Source organism: Neomonachus schauinslandi, chromosome 5 (assembly GCF_002201575.2).
Source record: "Neomonachus schauinslandi chromosome 5, ASM220157v2, whole genome shotgun sequence".
Classification (NCBI taxonomy): domain Eukaryota; kingdom Metazoa; phylum Chordata; class Mammalia; order Carnivora; family Phocidae; genus Neomonachus; species Neomonachus schauinslandi.
The window spans coordinates 151,936,364-151,953,754 of NC_058407.1; the positions used below are offsets into that span (position 1 = coordinate 151,936,364).

General features: G+C 43.6%; 1 protein-coding gene across 5 annotated transcripts in view; it reads left to right on the forward strand.

Moving 5' to 3' along the window:
• VPS35L (VPS35 endosomal protein sorting factor like) overlaps positions 1 to 17,391 on the forward strand; it is a 113,489-nt gene that overhangs the window by 53,548 nt on the left and 42,550 nt on the right. For all 5 annotated transcript variants that reach the window (XM_021698050.1, XM_044915636.1, XM_044915637.1 and 2 more), the window contains 8 exons: positions 2,061 to 2,107; positions 3,050 to 3,161; positions 3,672 to 3,788; positions 6,393 to 6,446; positions 9,858 to 9,938; positions 13,121 to 13,183; positions 14,346 to 14,431; positions 15,823 to 15,903. In XM_021698050.1, the coding sequence (XP_021553725.1) occupies positions 2,061 to 2,107; positions 3,050 to 3,161; positions 3,672 to 3,788; positions 6,393 to 6,446; positions 9,858 to 9,938; positions 13,121 to 13,183; positions 14,346 to 14,431; positions 15,823 to 15,903 (641 nt within the window). The remainder of the gene's footprint in view (positions 1 to 2,060; positions 2,108 to 3,049; positions 3,162 to 3,671; positions 3,789 to 6,392; positions 6,447 to 9,857; positions 9,939 to 13,120; positions 13,184 to 14,345; positions 14,432 to 15,822; positions 15,904 to 17,391) is intronic.

A 17,391-nucleotide genomic window follows, 5' to 3' on the forward strand; every position in this document is an offset into this window, starting at 1 on the left:
ATTTTCAGCTGGGATGCTGACTACAAGGAACAAACACCTAATTGGCCCTACCAAAATAATTCAGTGTCTTTTCTCACACGGCAAATACAGGCTATGGTCTAGGCAGGTTCTGTCCATCTCTCCTGTGTCATCCTCAGGTAGCAAAGTGGCTGTAGCCATTCCAGGCATCACATCCAAACGTGGCAGCATCCAGAGGCAGAAAGATGAAGAATCTACAATTCCTTGGGTTCCTGTTTAAGAACAAGGAAACCTTTCCTCAGAACTCCCATTCCAGCAGCTAGAAATGGGTCATGTGCCCATTGTCTGAATCTCACACTAGCAAAGGGAATGGGGTCACTGTGATCAGTTTGGACCTGTGTTAATTTGCTCAGGCTGTGTCTTAGTCCATCCTGGCTGTTAAAATAAAATGCTACAAACTGGGTGGCTTACCAATACCAAGTATTGATTTCCCCCAGTTCTGGAGCTGGGAAGTACAAGATCAAGATACTAGCGGATCTGGTGTCTGGTGAAGGCTTACTTCCTGTCCATAGACATCTGTCTTTGCTATGTCTTCACGTGGCACAAGAGAGCTTTCTTGGGCCCCTTTTATAAGGGTATTAATCCCACTCACGAGAGCTCCACCCTCATGACCTAATCACCTCTTAATATCATCACCTTGGGAGTTAGGGGGCCATTCAGACCATAGCAGGTTGCCATAATAGACTGGAGGGCTCGAACAACAAAAATTTATTTTCTCACAGTTCTGGAGGCTAGAAGTCCAAAATCAAGGTGTTGGCAGGGTTGGTTTCTGGTGAGGCTTGTCTTCTCACTGTGTCCTCACATGGTCTTCTCTCTGTGCATGTGTGTTCCTGGTCTCTCCTCCTCTTTTCCTTCCTTTTTTTTTTTTTTTAAGATTTTACTTATTTATTTGAGAGAGAGAGCCTGAGAGCAGGAGAGAGTGAGCATGAGCGGGGGGAGGGGCAGAGGCAGAGGGAGAAGAAGCAGGGAGCCTGATGCGGGGCTCGATCCAGGACCCCAGGATCATGACCTGAGCTGAAGGCAGATGCTTAACTGACTGAGCCACCCAGGCGCCCCTCTCTTCCTTTTCTTACAAAGACCTCATTCCCATTGGATTAGGGCCCCACACTTAGGACCTCACTTCTCACTGATTACGTCTCTAAAAGCCCTATCTCCAAACGCAGTCACATTGGGCATTAGGGCTTCATCATACAAATTGGGAGGGGACCTTATTCAGTCTGTAACAGGCCCCACCCTGATGTTTGTAGGGCAGAGACAGAAATCTGAATGAAGTCGGGGTTCTGGGGTACGGGCAATCTCCACAGTCAGCTTTCACCTTAATTATTCAGGCACCACCTAGGACACAGCCCGAAGGGGTACAATTGCACTAAAGACCATGGGAGGCCAGATTCCTACGAATCTCATTTCCACCACTTACTGGGAAGCAGCTTAATGTTTCTGAGCTTTGACTTTTGCTTCTGTGACGTGCGGATAACAGGTGGGCCTCTGAAGACTGCTGTGAAGAGCCAACAAGAAAAGGCAAGCACAGTGCTTAGCCTGGTGCCCGGTGAGCTCTCAGTGTCCAGATTGCTGTTAGTGGCTCTTCAGTCTCAGGGTTGACCTCGTCTGTGCCATTCAAAACCTTCCCCAAACCACTGACCTAAAGGATACCTCTTCCATTGATTTTTGTAAAAAACAAAACAAAACAGGAGCTCTTTTAGAAATACGTAATTGTCTTAAGATAGCTCTAAAGCCATTAACAGTATTCCAGTGAGTAAAATATTTACTTCCTTTCGCCGAAAACATAGGCTTCAAAACTCGTTCGGAGGAAATGTGATGAAGAGTATAGCCTTTGATGCCAGATGGCCTGGGTCACGTCTGGCCCGCGGTAGCTCGCTGTGTCACCTTGGTCCAAACACATCACTGTTTCATGGTTCAGTTTCTCACCTGCGTAGTGGGAGAGCCTGCCTCATGGATGGTCGTGAGAGGCAAGATCCCTTTGTGAGAAATGTTGTTTTAGATTCTCCAACCTGATGATTTTCATTATAATTATTTTTAATTAGGCTCTGCTAACTGAGATGATGGATAGATGCAAGAAACTAGGAAACAAGTAAGTATTTTATTTTTTAAATTATTTAAAAAAATTTTTTTTAAGTAGGCATGGAGATCAATGTGGTGCTTGAACTCACAACCCTGAGGTCAAGACCTGAGCCGAGGTCAAGAGTTGGATGCCCAACAGACTGAGCCACCCAGGTGCCCCAGTATTTTAAAATTAATAAAACATGGGTTTGGAAGCGGAGCTGGTTGATTATTTATTTATTTTTTTTGAGCTTGGCATGTTCATGTGGGCGAGAGGACCAGCAGAGTGACAGGATGACAACAGAGGGCAGGAAAGTTGAGTTCAGTCTCCTGGCTTCCGATTCCTGGCTCCACTCTTTCTTAGCTTTGTGAACTGGGGTCACCTACTTGACCTCTCTGTGCCTCAGTCTCCTCATCTGTAAAATGGGTTTAGTAATAGTCCTTTCCCCATGGGGCTGTGGTAAGTGGTAGGGTCAAAATAAACTCCATTTTCCTGTCTTCCAAGCATATGAGGTTTTTCCTCTGCTCTCCCTTCCGTGGTAGATGTCCCTAAGTCACTGTGTCCCCTAGGTCTTAGAACAGTGCTTTTTGTAAGAGGTGAAGATATGTATTTTATATATTTGCAGCTTGGATCAATATTGTGACTTAATGTTTAGTTTTATTAGTGCACCAGCCTATCAAAGGCTCAGTTTACATCTGTTTAAATGGATTTGATTGCTTGCTGTCCATCAATCCGGCCAGCCAGCCAGCTACCCATTCATCCAGTCAATTCAACATTTATCGAGTTCCAAATGTGTATAAAACATCGTGTTGTTCTCTAGAGGTTGCCTTTTCACGCCAGCCTTTTAAAATTTTTTTCCAACTTTACCATTAAAGAGTTCTCAATTCCTCCTTCCCAGCAACGTACGTACTTAAAATTAAAGTGACTTTCATTAAGGGGCAGCTCTGCTGACGTGGGTCGTGTGTCTTACAGTGCCTTGCTGTTGAATTCTGTGATGTCAGCTTTCCGGGCCGAGTTCATCGCCACGAGGTCCATGGATTTCATTGGCATGATTAAAGAGTGCGATGAGTCGGGTTTCCCCAAGGTAGGCTCTTGTGGGAGAGCAGATAGGCACCATTTACCTGAGAGCTGTCAAGGGAGACAGTCCTTGTGGGGGGGTGGGGAGCAGCTTGGACCAGCAGGAAAACAGGCAAAGGCTCTGTCTCTGAAGAACACGATAGAAGATGATTTTGTGATTGGGATTGTTAGACACGTGTCATTGCTGCCAGCGAGTCCTAAATCTATCAAATTAGCTCACTGTGAAGTACTTAGGAAAGGCTCAGTCCCCAGTCTTTAAAAATGTATCTTCACTCGTTATTTATGAACACCTCTGTCCAGCAGAATGTTAGGGCCCACGAATCAGAGTGGTACATGGAGCCGGCTCTTTGTTCGGAGCAGCTCAGTCAGACTTGCACGTAGGCCTGAGGTCGAACTTCAGGAAGGTCATTGGAGGATGAGCCCTGAGATGAGCTCAGTGTTAGAGCCTTTTCCTCTAAGCCTCAAGGTGCTCTGATTTAAAATCCCCAGTATTGTAATGGTTCGCTCTTTTTCTTAGCATCTCCTTTTTCGCTCATTGGGGTTAAACTTGGCCTTGGCTGACCCTCCTGAGGGCGATCGACTCCAAATTCTCAATGAAGCTTGGAAAGTCATCACTAAGTTGAAGAATCCACAGGTGGGTGACCATTCAGACCTTAGATTGACTGTGCCTGCCTTTTGTCCAAGTTCTTCAGTATGTTCTTTCCTTTAAAAAAATTATCTTTTGACTAATTATGTGTCTGTTTTTTTGGGTTTTTTTTAGAAATAATACTACTTTTAATTGTTTTTGCTAACCTATAGTGGAGAATTGACAGCTCTAAAGATATATTTGTTGGATTTTTGTATCCTAATTATGTCTAATTCTTGAGGCTTCAGGATCTACTAAAAGTGTAAAATTATAAATATTTGAAACTTTAAAAGACCTCTGGCTTTGTAAACAGCATCCAAAGTGCAGCTATCTATAGTACTTGGATTTGAAAGTATCAACTGAGTAAGATATTCCTAAATGGAAGATCAGCAGTCAAACCTGTAATTAGAAGGGAATTCCACCTGTTGTCCCTTGAACTGTTGTCCCCTGAACAGAGACAGCTGGGGCCTCTTTCTCCCGCCACTTCAGGTCGGGGAGTCTAGGAGAGATGGACCAGCCGGTGTTAGGTGCTGAAGGCACGTAGCGCCATCGTGCTGGAGGTTTGGCTTGCCCATCTCACCATCCTTGTCAGCAGCACGCCAGCAAGTTTTGCGGCTGCCACTAGGTAAATGGTACTGGCTGTCTTTGGCTGAAGGACTGGCTGGGCAGACTTCACCGCACCGCACACCGTTCCTCTCCTGCTAGCAGCATGTCTTAGTTCCGCTGCTATAACAGAACAGCGCAGACCGGGGGGCTTACAGACAACAGAAATTTATTTCTTGCAGTTCTGGGGTTTGCAAGTCTGAAATCAGGGTGACAGCCTGTTCAGATTCCAGTGAGGGCCCTCTTCTGGATTTGCAGATGGCCAGCTTTTCCTCCTCCCTTGGCAGAGAGGGAGAGTGGGCTCTCTGGGGTCCCTTTTATCAGAGCACTAATCCCATTCATGAGGGTTCTGCCCTCATGACCCCATCACCTCCCAAAGCCACCTCCTAATGCCAGCACACTGAGGGGCTGGGATTTTCAACACAGGCATTTTGGACGCAAACATCGAGTCCAAAACCCAGCAAATAACTCAATAAGGGTACGTAACATTTGACACAATCATTTACCAAGAAGGAAATATTAGAGTGAGTTCAGTTATAAACCCCTTTCCAGTCACCTCATTTACAATAGTATATTGCGAATAATGGCCTAATTTAGAAATACCAGAGACTTGTTTACCAAATCAAATACCTAGGTTAAGTTTAGCAAAACCCTCACTAAACTTCATAAACTAAACTGTTTAACTTAACTCTGATCGGCTAACCAAACAGCTTATTTAGCATGTGTAAAGTCCAAAGTCGCCAGGCCTCTGATGCCTTTGTGTGAGTGCTTCCAAGCAACCTTGCATCAAAAGGCCACATTGATGGTTTTCTTTAGTCTTGAACTTCACAGGGCCTTCGGCCTTCCCTTTCCAGTCCGACCTTCAGATGTTCCTGGCTTTTCTTATGTGACCGAGATAACTATTTTCTTCCTTCAGCATTTCTTCTTTCTTAAAGTGTAGGAACAGAAGAGACACGCTCGAGCTCGAGCGCTTGTTTTCCCCACCTTGAGTGTCTTCTGGGGCAGGCAGCCGTACCCAGCTGTTCACTGCCATTTCCATGACCATCCCACGGGCTCTCTGTGGGCCCTCCCCCCTACTCGAATCTAACACGTAATTTCTTACCTGAAATCTTCAGTGCTTTCTTAGCCTTTTTACAACATACACATCACCCCTCTATCAGAAAAATGTTTTTTTTTTTTTTTTTTTTAAAGGTAGGAAGCTTTTTTTTTTTTCTTCTCAGAACGTGCAAAAATCACATTCAATTCTGGTCTTCATTTTTCTTTTTTCTTTAAAGATTTTTTTTTTTAATTTTTATTTATTTGACAGAGAGACAGAGAAGGAACACAAATAGAGGGAGAAGCAGGCTTCCCGCGGACCAGGGAGCCCGATGCGGGGCTCGATCCCAGGATGCTGGGATCATGACCTGAGCCGAAGGCAGATGCTTAACGACTGAGCCACCCAGGCGCCCCTTCATTTTTTTTTTTTAAAGATTTTATTTATTTATTTGACAGAGAGAGAGACAGCAAGAGAGGGAACACAAGCAGGGGGAGTGGGAGAGGGAGAAGCAGGCTTCCCGCGGAGCAGGGAGCCCGATGTGGGGCTCGATCCCAGGACCCTGGGATCACGACCTGAGCCGAAGGCAGACGCTTAACGACTGAGCCACCCAGGCGCCCCTAATTCTGGTCTTCAACCAGATCCACCATCAGTGTCTCTGCTGAGGTGTGGCCCGGACTCGTGACTTTTATCTCCACTGCCTTTCAGTTCTTCCCAGATTCTGTCTTGGCCCAAGTGGCAATTCTGGAATGTTAGTTAGTTTCACGCAACTTCTGTATTTCTATAACTCGCTTCTTAGGGTAAAATATATCCGTGGGCTAGACTTTTCTGTAGATGAACCAACCAGTCTTGAAATTCCTATCACTTACCTCTTTTAATTGTCAGAGCCCTTGAAGGGGTTTGTACGTGATGAGCTTTTACCATAAGGTCCATCATGGTGTTCTTATCGTCGAGACGTTTGTGCCTTTTCTCTGCAGGACTACATTAACTGTGCTGAAGTGTGGGTGGAGTACACTTGCAAGCATTTCACGGTATGTGTGGCCTGCGGTATTGTTTCTGGAAGAGTTATGTTTTTATTCATGTTTATAATAATGAACAAGGCTAGCTGAACCATTTAGGCGTTTTACAATGGTAATTGTCCTTAATTTATAAAAATCACATCCTTTATGTTACACTGCGGTAGAGCATGGATATGTGCATTTTTTTTTTTTTAAAGATTTTATTTATTTGACAGAGAGAGAGACAGCCAGAGAGGGAACACAAGCAGGGGGAGTGGGAGAGGGAGAAGCAGGCTTCCCGCTGAGCAGGGAGCCCGATGTGGGGCTCGATCCCACGACCCTGGGATCATGACCCGAGCGGAAGGCAGACTCTTAACGACTGAGCCACCCAGGCGCCCCTGAATATGTGCATTGTAACGAAAGTATTCCATACTCAGTGTAAATTGGGGAAATGCTCCGTTATACCAAGGGAGGCAGTTTGTTTCACCATAGGAAACCTTAGATGCTTACTTGCTAAAGCGCATTGTGACTCTCCCTGGGGGTCCAGTCAGTAGCATTTCCACATATTTGACTTGTGTGTAATTTTTTTTCTAAGCGAAGGCACTTCTTTCCCTGTGCCCATACTGGAACCTCAGTTTGGGAAATAACTGGGCTTGCCAAGTAATAGAGATTTTAGAAGCAGGCAGAATTGGGTTCAAATCCTGTTGCCAGAATGCAAATTTTCATCAGCTTTTAAAAACCAAAGTATAGCATATATGCAGAAAAATGCATGTATTGTAAGTTTGCTGCCTAATGAATCTTGAGGAAGTACACCCGTGTGATCATGGTCCAGATCCAGAAACAGGGAATAACTCCTCCAAGCCCCCTGAACTGTGCTCCCAGTCACACTCCCCGACCGTTGGAAGTTGAAGGCAGCCACCATCCTGGCCTCTTACTCGGTAAATTGGTTTTGGCCTTGTTTTAAGCATTATGTAAGTGCTGCTCTGTTGATTTTGTTTCTTTGGTCCAATTTTGGTTTTATGCTTTATTTTGGAAACTTCAAACATGATATTCCTTGAACTCATCACCCAGAAATGATCAACTCATGACAGATCTTGTTTCATTTAGATCTTTACCCTTTCTCTCCACCCCTGGGTTATTCTGAAGCAAATCACAAACACTGTGTCTTCACCTGCCAATTCTCAGCACGTATATGTAAAATATAAGATTCCCTTTTCTGAAACCAAATCCCGATAGCTTATCTTAACCAAAAAATAATAATAATACTGCTTTTAATACTAAAAATCAATGATCAGATGTCCCCAGTTGTCTTGCAATTTTTTTTAGAGTTTATTGTTCAGTTGGGATTAAAATAAAGCCTGTACATTGTGGTAGATTTCTTAAGGTTCTTTTAAACTGTAAATTCTCTCTCTTTCCCCGCCGTGTTCCCTTCCCTTCCCCCCCACCCCCGCCATCTGTAATTTATTTGTTGAAGAAATTGGGACCTTTGTCCTGTAGAGTTTCCCAGTCTGGACCAGCTAGTTGCATCTGATGACGGTGTTCTTCTGCTGTCAATATACCCTGCCAATCAGCAGTTAGTTCTAGAGACTTCATCAGCTTCAGATTAGAGTTTCTGGCACTGTGGGTGGTGGTTGGGCGCTTCTCCTGGGAAGCTCACGGTATCAGGCTGTCTCTCTATAACATGGATAGCCACCAAAGCTCGTTGCATCTCACTGTTTCTCAGGGGCTGCAAAATGGTGATACCTGGAATTACAATCAACTCTTCTCTGTTCATTAGCTGGGATACTTGTAGAAAGAGAAACTTCTCATGTTGGGTGTTTGGTTACCCTGAGGTACAGCTTGCACAGAAAAGGCAGGGATGCTGCTGGTTTGTTTCCTTTCCTTTACTAGTTTTAGAATGAGGCTTGATTCCTCAGCATCCCCAAAGGTGACCAGTGAGTAGTAGTTGTTGGTATCTTTAGGAGCACATGGATTTAAATATACTTGAATTACATCATTCTTACTGATGCTCATTTGTCCCTTTTTTTTTTTTTAAAGATTTTATTTATTTATTTGAGACAGAGAGAATGAGATACAGAGAGCATGAGAGGGAGGAGGGTCAGAGGGAGAAGCAGACTCCCTGCCGAGCAGGGAGCCCGATGCGGGACTCGATCCAGGGACTCCAGGATCATGACCTGAGCCGAAGGCAGTCGCTTAACCAACTGAGCCACCCAGGCGCCCCATTTGTCCCTTCTTTGTCCAGTGGATGCCTTTTCAGATTGGCTCCTGAGTCCTTCTGACATGTTCTCTATAGTCTTTGATGCCTTCCTTGCTTGCTCTTATAAGATGTTGCAGGCTCCCTGGCATAGTTCTTTTTTTTTTTTTTTAATTTTATTTTATTATGTTATGTTAATCAGCATCAGCTATTTCTCCAAGGAGCTCTGGTTCATTTTAGTGCCATTGTCAGTTTTTTGTTTCTGTTTTTGTGTTTTTTTTTTTTTAGTTGTGTGACCCTAGCTAAGTCACGTAACTTCTCGGAGCTCCACTTCCTTATCTCTAAAATGGGGATAAACATGTCCATGCCAGGGAGTTTAATGAGCTTTAGGCAAGAGAGTAAACATAATGGCAACTATTTAGATAACAAATATCAAATAGCAGGCGCCTTACCTGTGAGCTGTGCAGCCTCAGAGAGACCTTGCCAGGAGGCTTCGCTCTTCCTGTTACAAGGACCAGGGGTCAGCATACCTTTTCTGTGGCGAGCCATACTGAATATGTGATGCCTTGTGGACTGTACGACCTCTGTCACAAGTATCCAACTCTATCATTGCAGCATGTGACCAGCTACAGACAGTATATGAGTGAGTACAGCTGTGCGTTCCAGTAAACTTGATGCACACTGAAATTTGAATCTCATATAATTTTTGTCATGAAATATCATTATTCTGGTTTGAACGTAAAAATCATTTGTAGCTCGTGGGCTGTATAAAAACAGGCCCAGGACTGGATTGGGGCCGTGGTTGGTTGACCCCCCAATAGAGATGACAAAAGCCAAGGTGGGCATCGAGGTCACTCCGCTTGAAGGGGCTGAGTCTGCGCACTTCCCACAGGGCCGAGCTGCGCCGTCCGCCAGCGCCGGGGGAGCGGCCTGGGACAGGCAGGGACAGAGTGCCACGGCCGATTTTATCAGCGCTCAGGGAAGGCGGCGGGGACAGTGTAATACCCCAGAACCTTTGAGAACAATGTTTTAGTCCTGACCTGGTGCAGAAGTAGTTACCTTCAGGGCTGTGATATGGGTGGGAGTTCTCCCTTAATATTATTTCCAGCAGAAGATTTGAAACTGTTTCCTGGAAAGTATGTGCTGTGTTCTGAAAATGTTAGTCCTTTACTCCAGAAAAGCGGTCAGTGACTGCCTTACAGTGTCTAACTCAGGTTTATCACCCCCCCCCCCCGCCGCCCCGCCCTTAGAAACGAGAGGTGAATACCGTTCTGGCTGATGTCATCAAGCACATGACTCCAGATCGTGCATTTGAAGACTCCTATCCTCAGGTAACAGCTTTGCTTTTCTCATTTCCACACTGTTAGGAATTTGATTCTGTTGAATCACATAGGCATGTTGCATGGGTCAGGCTGTAAAGTCAGATAATCCTGGGTTCAAACCCTAGCTCTGCCATATCGTCGCCGTCTGCCCTTTACTCCACTGCTTAACCTTGCTGTGCCTCAGTTTTCTCACTTGTAAAGCGGGGCTGGTAGTCCTACACTCCCGAGTAGCTGTGAGGATTGCGTGAGATACGATATGGGATGCCCTGGCGGTTGCTTGGCACCAGTAAGTAGGGGGCCTGTGTTTTCCAGTTAAACTAACTTTTATTTGGAAATAGTCAAGCTTATTGGAAAATTGAAAGAATAGTTCAGAGAACTCCCATTATTATGATTATTTTTTTAAAGATTTTATTTATTTATTTGACAGGGAGAGACAAGGAACGCAAGCAGGGGGAGTGGGAGAGGGAGAAGCAGGCTTCCTGCCGAGCAGGGAGCCCGATGTGGGACTCGATCCCAGGACCTTGGGATCATGACCTGAGCTGAAGGCAGACACTTAACAACTGAGCCACCCAGGCGCCCCCATTCGTTTTTTTTTAATTTAATTTTTTTTTAAATACATAGGTATGGTATACATAAACTTTTTTTTTTTTTTAAGATTTTATTTCTTTATTCATGAGAGATAGAGAGAGAGAGACAGAGAGAGGCAGAGGGAAAAGCATGCTCCCCGTTGAGCAGGGAGCCCAATGCGGAACTCGATCCCAGGACCCTGGGATCATGACCTGAGCCGAAGGCAGATACTTAACAACTGAGCCACCCAGGCGCCCCTTCATTTTTTTTTTTAAGATTTTATTTATTTATTTGACAGCGAGAGAGATAGCGACAGCAGGAACACAAGCAGGGGGAGTGGGAGAGGGAGAAGTAGGCTTCCCTCTGAGCAGGGAGCCTGATGTGAGGCTCGATCCCAGGACCCTGGGATCATGACCTGAGCTGAAGGCAGACACTTAACAACTGAGCCACCCAGGCGCCCCCATTTGTTTTTTTTAAATTTTATTATTTTTTAAATACATAGGTATGATATACATAAACTTTTTTTTTTTAAGATTTTATTTCTTTATTCATGAGAGACAGAGAGAGAGAGAGAGAGGCAGAGGGAAAAGCAGGCTCCCCGCTGAGCAGGGAGCCCAATGCGGAACTCGATCCCAGGACCCTGGGATCATGACCTGAGCCGAAGGCAGACGCTTAACCAATTGAGCCACCCAGACGCCCCTGAACTCCCATTATTTTTTTAGTCAGATTCACCAACTGTGAACATTTTCCATGTTTGCTTTATCATTATCATGTGTACACATACTCATATGCACTGTATGTGTGTAAATTTTTTTCTGGCTCCTTTGAGGATAAACAGTTGCATACATCATGCTACTTTGCCTCTGAAGAATTCACTGAATATTTCCTAAGAACAAGGACATTCTCCATATAACCAGTTTGGTTATCAACTCTAGAGAATTTAACATTAATATCTTGTTGTCTCTTCCACAGTCCATACTGTAGCTTTGTCAGTGGACTCAATAATGTCCTTGATAGCAGATTTTTTCCTCCTCCAGTACAGAATCCAGCGAAGGTTCATTTACTGTCAAGTGACTTTCAACCTAATTAAGATTTTATTTTTTATTTAATAACATGACGTTCTGGCACTTATTGCGATCAATTTTTAGCTTCACTTAGTAGAAGAAAATTAATTACATGTTCTTGTAAGAAGGTTAGAATTCTAACATTTTGGTAAGAGTGTTTTCACCATTTGCTAATTAAAATAGTTCATCATTAGAATTTATTGAGTAGGCACTGAATACCTGACATTTTTCTCAGGGTGATAGTCTTGCACAACAGGCTCTTGATAAGCATCACTGAGTGAATGAACCGTGTAGAGGAGATGGGTCATACCCTTGTGGGTCGGCAAGATCTTGGGTGCATATGAAAACTGAGATGCATTAGAATTTTTGTTGAGGAATATTTAGTAAGACCTTGACTCCTAGGGACCCATTTAATTGAAGACTTTAACATAATAATTTTAATGCAGTCCGTTCCTAAGAGAGAGAGGAATAATTACATTATACAATTCTGTCATATCTAGAAGCAATTTATGAAAGGTACCCCAGGGGTCAGCCTGCATTCTGGATAGCCACCCACCCATATGAGTTGTGAGCCCCTTGTCTTAAGCGATTTAAACAAATGATTTCAACAGCAGTGTTTTTAAAAGTGTAAACAAAAGTACCTGTCAGTAAATTTTCTCTTCACGACAGTAACCAGGGGCGGAGGTTTATATTTTCCTTAGAAAAAGCACCTCTGTGGTGTCTCCCTGTCAACAGGACTGTGTGCATCTCAGGGTGTGGGGGGGTGGACATTAGTACCTGGGTATCTGGAGCTGACCTTAGAGACTGTGCCACCATCCTTGGGTAATGATGTGGCCTTTGACTCCACCAGCAAACTCTGTTCATTGCCTCTCCACAGAAGTTGTCAAGAAACACCGGGCCATGATGGGCTGGAACAGGGGTGTGCAAAGTATGACCCATAGACCAAATGTAATGCAGCCCACCACCTGCTATTGTGAAGAAAGTTTTATTGGCTCCAGCCATGCCCATTTGCTTACATGCTTTCTCTGGCTACTTTTGAGCTGCAGTAGCCATGTTGAGTAGTTGTGATGGCTCTGTGGCCCTTTGATGAAGTTGTTTGCCGCCGCCTCCCCTTGAATATTCATAGCTGACTTTATAATAGCTTTCCAAGGAAGGGCACTACACTGTTCTAAGCACGTTACACGAACCATCCCATTTAACCCTCACAGTGAGCCAGGTACTGCTTTGCTCTCCATTTTACAGAGGAGGAAGATGAAGCTGGGAAGTGGCTTCGCCAAGACTACAGAGTAAGATGGGCAAACTCAGACTGAGACAGGGCCTAACCTTTAACCCCCAGTAATCTCCCGTTCCCGAGTCACCCAGCTTTCCCTTATTGTAATTGTAATTTCAAATTATGAAAGAAGGTTGCCTTTTAGAAATATCCAACTTTTGGAATGCCTGGCTGGATCTTGGGGTTGTGAGTTTGAGCCCCACGTTGGATGTAGAGATTACTTAGAGATAAAATCTTGAAAAAATATATCCAAGTTTTATTAAAGATGTGTTTTCTGTTCGGTTTTGCAGCTTCATTCAATAATTAAGAAAGTGATTGCCCACTTCCACGATTTCTCCGTTCTTTTTTCAGTGGTAAGTAGCATTCCTTAATTACCTTTGGAAATTTGTGTCTGAGTCAGAGGTTCACTTAGTGTCTCAGTCATGTTTTCATGGTGTCCCAGGCCAAAAGAAATACTTAACAGTTCCCTTTAGAAAGTAGTTAGGTCTAAACAACTTCAGGATTTATGGCATAACAACTTAATCAGCGTTTGAAAAATGAGTACCCAGATGGAGAGAGAAATATTATCTTTATTTCTTTCATGACTCGCTCATGGAATGTGTGCCCCTCTTGAACATCACACAGCTTCTCAAACCTTGGAGTCAGACTGGGTGTCCTCTTCCTCTTTTCCTCTTCCACACTGATTTTCATAGGACACTTGCTTTTTATCACACATACAGTCTAACGTTGAAACTCTGGAGTACGTCAAACTAATAGTTGTCTCATTGTCTGACAGCTGAAATTTTTTTTATGTGTCCCTCACATTTTAAAATACCCCACGATGCCCCTTCATGTTGGCTGCATTGCCCTGGGCAAGTACAAATCTAGAGGATTCTCTTCCCTGTCACCCCTCCCTCTGTGGGTTTCCATTCATGTACACTCACAGAACTGTTTGTTTCTTGCTTATTTTAAAAATAGAACCTCTTATTTTTTGGAGATTCTCCATACCCTAAGCACCCTGCCGGAACTTTGCATGCGTTGCCTCGTACCATTTTCACAACACTGCTAGGAAGTAGGAGCAGTTAGGATTCCCACTTTACAGATGGGAACACTGATGCTGGAGGAGGTGGAGTAACTTGAGTAAGGTGGCACAGTTAGTAAATGTAGAGTCAGGATGTGGGGGCCACTCGGAACAACTGGCTCTTCTTTCTCTGATCAGTGTAATTGTAAAAAAGAAGCCCACCTTGTGTGTTGTTACCCAGAGAAGCCCATGGTCATCTGAAGCTTGCCCAGATGGTTCCCAAAATGTTCACTGGCCCCAGCCCTGACCCCTGGGGCGTGTAAGTGGTTTTAACCCTACAAGCTTTCACAAACCTGCTTTCAGGTGGGTCCTCCTCTGACCTGCCTCAAGAGAGATGAATAGCTCTTTCTCTGCTCTGACCTTCAAAGAAAAAGGGACCCAACAAATCCCTTCCAACAACTTGTGTAAATTGCATGTAGAGTGCTTTTTTTTTTTTTTTTTTTTTTTACTTTTAGGAAAAATTTTTGCCGTTTCTGGACATGTTCCAAAAAGAGAGTGTACGGGTGGAGGTTTGCAAATGCATCATGGAAGTTTTTATCAAGTAAGTGTAACACGGTGTCACCCAGAGCTTGGATTCCCGATGCCCCTGTGAAGCATATGGATGAGAATCACTCTGTGTCCTTGGAGGCCTAATGATCTGTATGCATTTAACATCTAGAATAACATGGTGAGGAAACACACATTACAAGGAGCAGTCATGATAAAAGTTTGTAATTAGTGCCTAAGAAGACAAAGCCATAAGTAGTAGTTGGAGCCTGGCCATCACCTACATTGTATTCCGATGTGTTTTTGGAAGGAGCAATCTGTTAATGAACTACTTAGGGAGTAACATTTTAAAAGATAAAAATAAAGTCATACTTGTCAAGGTCGCAGAGCTAGAAAGCTTTCTGTCTTCAATGCTTAGATTTGTGATTGATTTTTAAATTTAGTTGCTTTCCTTTTGACTAAATCTGTGTTTCCCCAAACAGCCTACTGTTGGTGGTACAGGAAATAATTCTAGGTGGCACGTGGAGGAGAGATTTTGATTTTGATTTGAAAAGTTGTATATTTAATTTAATGTGTATTCAATATACAACTAGTTTAATTGGTGTTTTCATGTTTTTTTTAGGACAGAATTCAATTTAAAAAGTTAAAGTTGCTTTATTTTATTTTTTAAAGATTTTATTTATGTATTTGACAGAGAGAGAAAGCACAAGTAGAAAGAGAGGCAGGCGGAGGGAGAAGAAGAAGCAGGCTCCCCGCTGACCAGGGCGCCCGATGGAGGGCTCGATATTAGGACCCTGGGATCAAGACCTGAGCCGAAGGCAGTGCTTAACTGACTGAGCCACCCAGGCACCCCTAAAGTTGCTTTAAATATTAAATATATAGATATGGTAAAATAAAGTGTGTTAAGATGGAACTTAAGTAACCCCGGTTTGGAAAATTGAGTTAGATGTTGCTTGAATAATGTATGTTTTAAGCTTTCCTTGTGTTGTCTTCCTGAAATATTAATTCCATATGCTTGGAAACAAATATACTTCCTTTACTTACATCAAGATTTGTTATAAGACCTTGTCCTTCTATATTATTTGAAAAGCCAAATTACAGTTTTGCCTGGCACTTAACACAGTTGTAGAAGGGTTGTGGGCTGCTTCAGAAAGAAATGTAAAAAAATCAGGTCTGCCCGTTGCCTGGCTTAGGAAATGCAGCAGCTTTACCATGATTTGGTAGGATTTACCGTGATTTTAGGAGAAGTTATAATATGTGTAGAAAAGCAAACTTGTTATTGAAGGAAGAATTAAGAGTAAAACCAGAACATTGCCCATTACATGTTCAATGCCAACTGGGTAATTTGCTATTTCTCAAATATATGTGATAGAGGAGAAACTAAGCCTGCGCCTTCATTGCTGTGAGCGGACATAACTTACACTGTTGTCTTTAAATGTCTTGTAGGCATCAGCAAGAGCCCACAAAGGACCCTGTGATTCTGAATGCGCTTTTGCACGTGTGCAAGACCATGCATGACTCTGTGAAGTAAGCCACGCTTAAGGCTGAAACATAACATGGATTGGGTCTTAATACCACATAATAGTACATTGGGGAATTACTGCATTAAGCTGCCGCTGTGGATACTATTATTTTATGGGGTCTATTAAAATTCTTGCTAATGAGGACATTCCAGTCTAGGAGGAGAGAGAGGCTGAGGGTAACCTTCCTGAGAAGATTAAATGGTCGGGCTTTTTTTTTTTTTTTTTTTAAGATTGATTGATTTGAGAGAGAGAGAGAGCAAGAGCGAGTCGGGGGGCAGGGGCAGAGGGAGAGAATCTTCAAGCAGACTCCACGCTGAGCACAGAGCCTGATGTGGGGCTCAATCCCACAACCCTGAGATCGTGATCTGAACCGAAACCAAGAGACAATCAACTGCACCACCAAGGCGCGCCGAGATGGCAGATGTTTTTACAAAGGGATTTCTGTTGAGAGGAAAAGGCGTGAACTCAAACTCCACGTCTCCTGGAGATTTGAGAGCAGCAGATAAAATAATAATGAGTTCACTCATCCAGTAACATAGCCTTTACATTTTTTCTCGTTATTAGCCAATTACTTGAAATTCAAATGAAATGGCTTCTCTTCCTTACATGAAGGGCTCTAGGTGTTTAGTAGACCTGAGGCTCAGTCCTGTGCGTTAGCCGTTAGCCTTACCTCTGGATCAGAGGCCAAAGTATCACTCCTTTGCTTTCTGGTTCTTTCCCTTACATGTTTCCATTTGATTGTGTTTGAAGCAGTTCCTGCTCATTTGTGGCTGAAATTTCAGTCCCCACAGAATTTTTAAGCCCAGCAGCTTGAGTCACTGGAAAATGTTACAAGAATGGAGAAAACGTTTTGGAACTTAACCGTCAGCAAGATGAATTGTATTTCTTTTTTTTCTTCTGAATTTTGGAATCTTTATTTTCATGATCTTGTGTTGTTGACCTCTTGAATAGTTAACCAAAATAAAAATATCAAGACTTTTTGTAATACATGGAACCATAGGCTTTTTAGTTGGACAAAAAAAGAAATAAAGGCACAAAACACATCAGAAAGGCACTTGTCTTAGTAGGATACCGGGTTTTAGCTTCGGTAAAATAGAAAGTTTATTTCTGTCTTGCTAAAGGTGTGAGATCAGATGGGGTAGGGCCGCTCTGCTGTAGAGCACCACCCAGGCTCCTTCTGTCTTGTTGCTCGGCCATCCCTCTGGGGTGTTGCCCCTGTCTTGCTGGGGGAAGCTGGCTTACCTCGACCATGTCCAAGTACAGCCTGCGGGCATTGGAGGATAGTAGTTTTCTTTCTGCGAGAAACTTGGACAGCTCACCCTCACTTGTGCTCACATCCCATTTGCCAGAACTGTCCTATGGTCATACCCAGCTACAGAGGGGGCTGGGAAATGGAGTCTCAAAGAATGAAAGGGACATTGCTTTGTTAGCGGACGGAATGCAGTCTTTGCCAGGGACACGGAAAGGACAAACCAACACACAAAACTTGGCT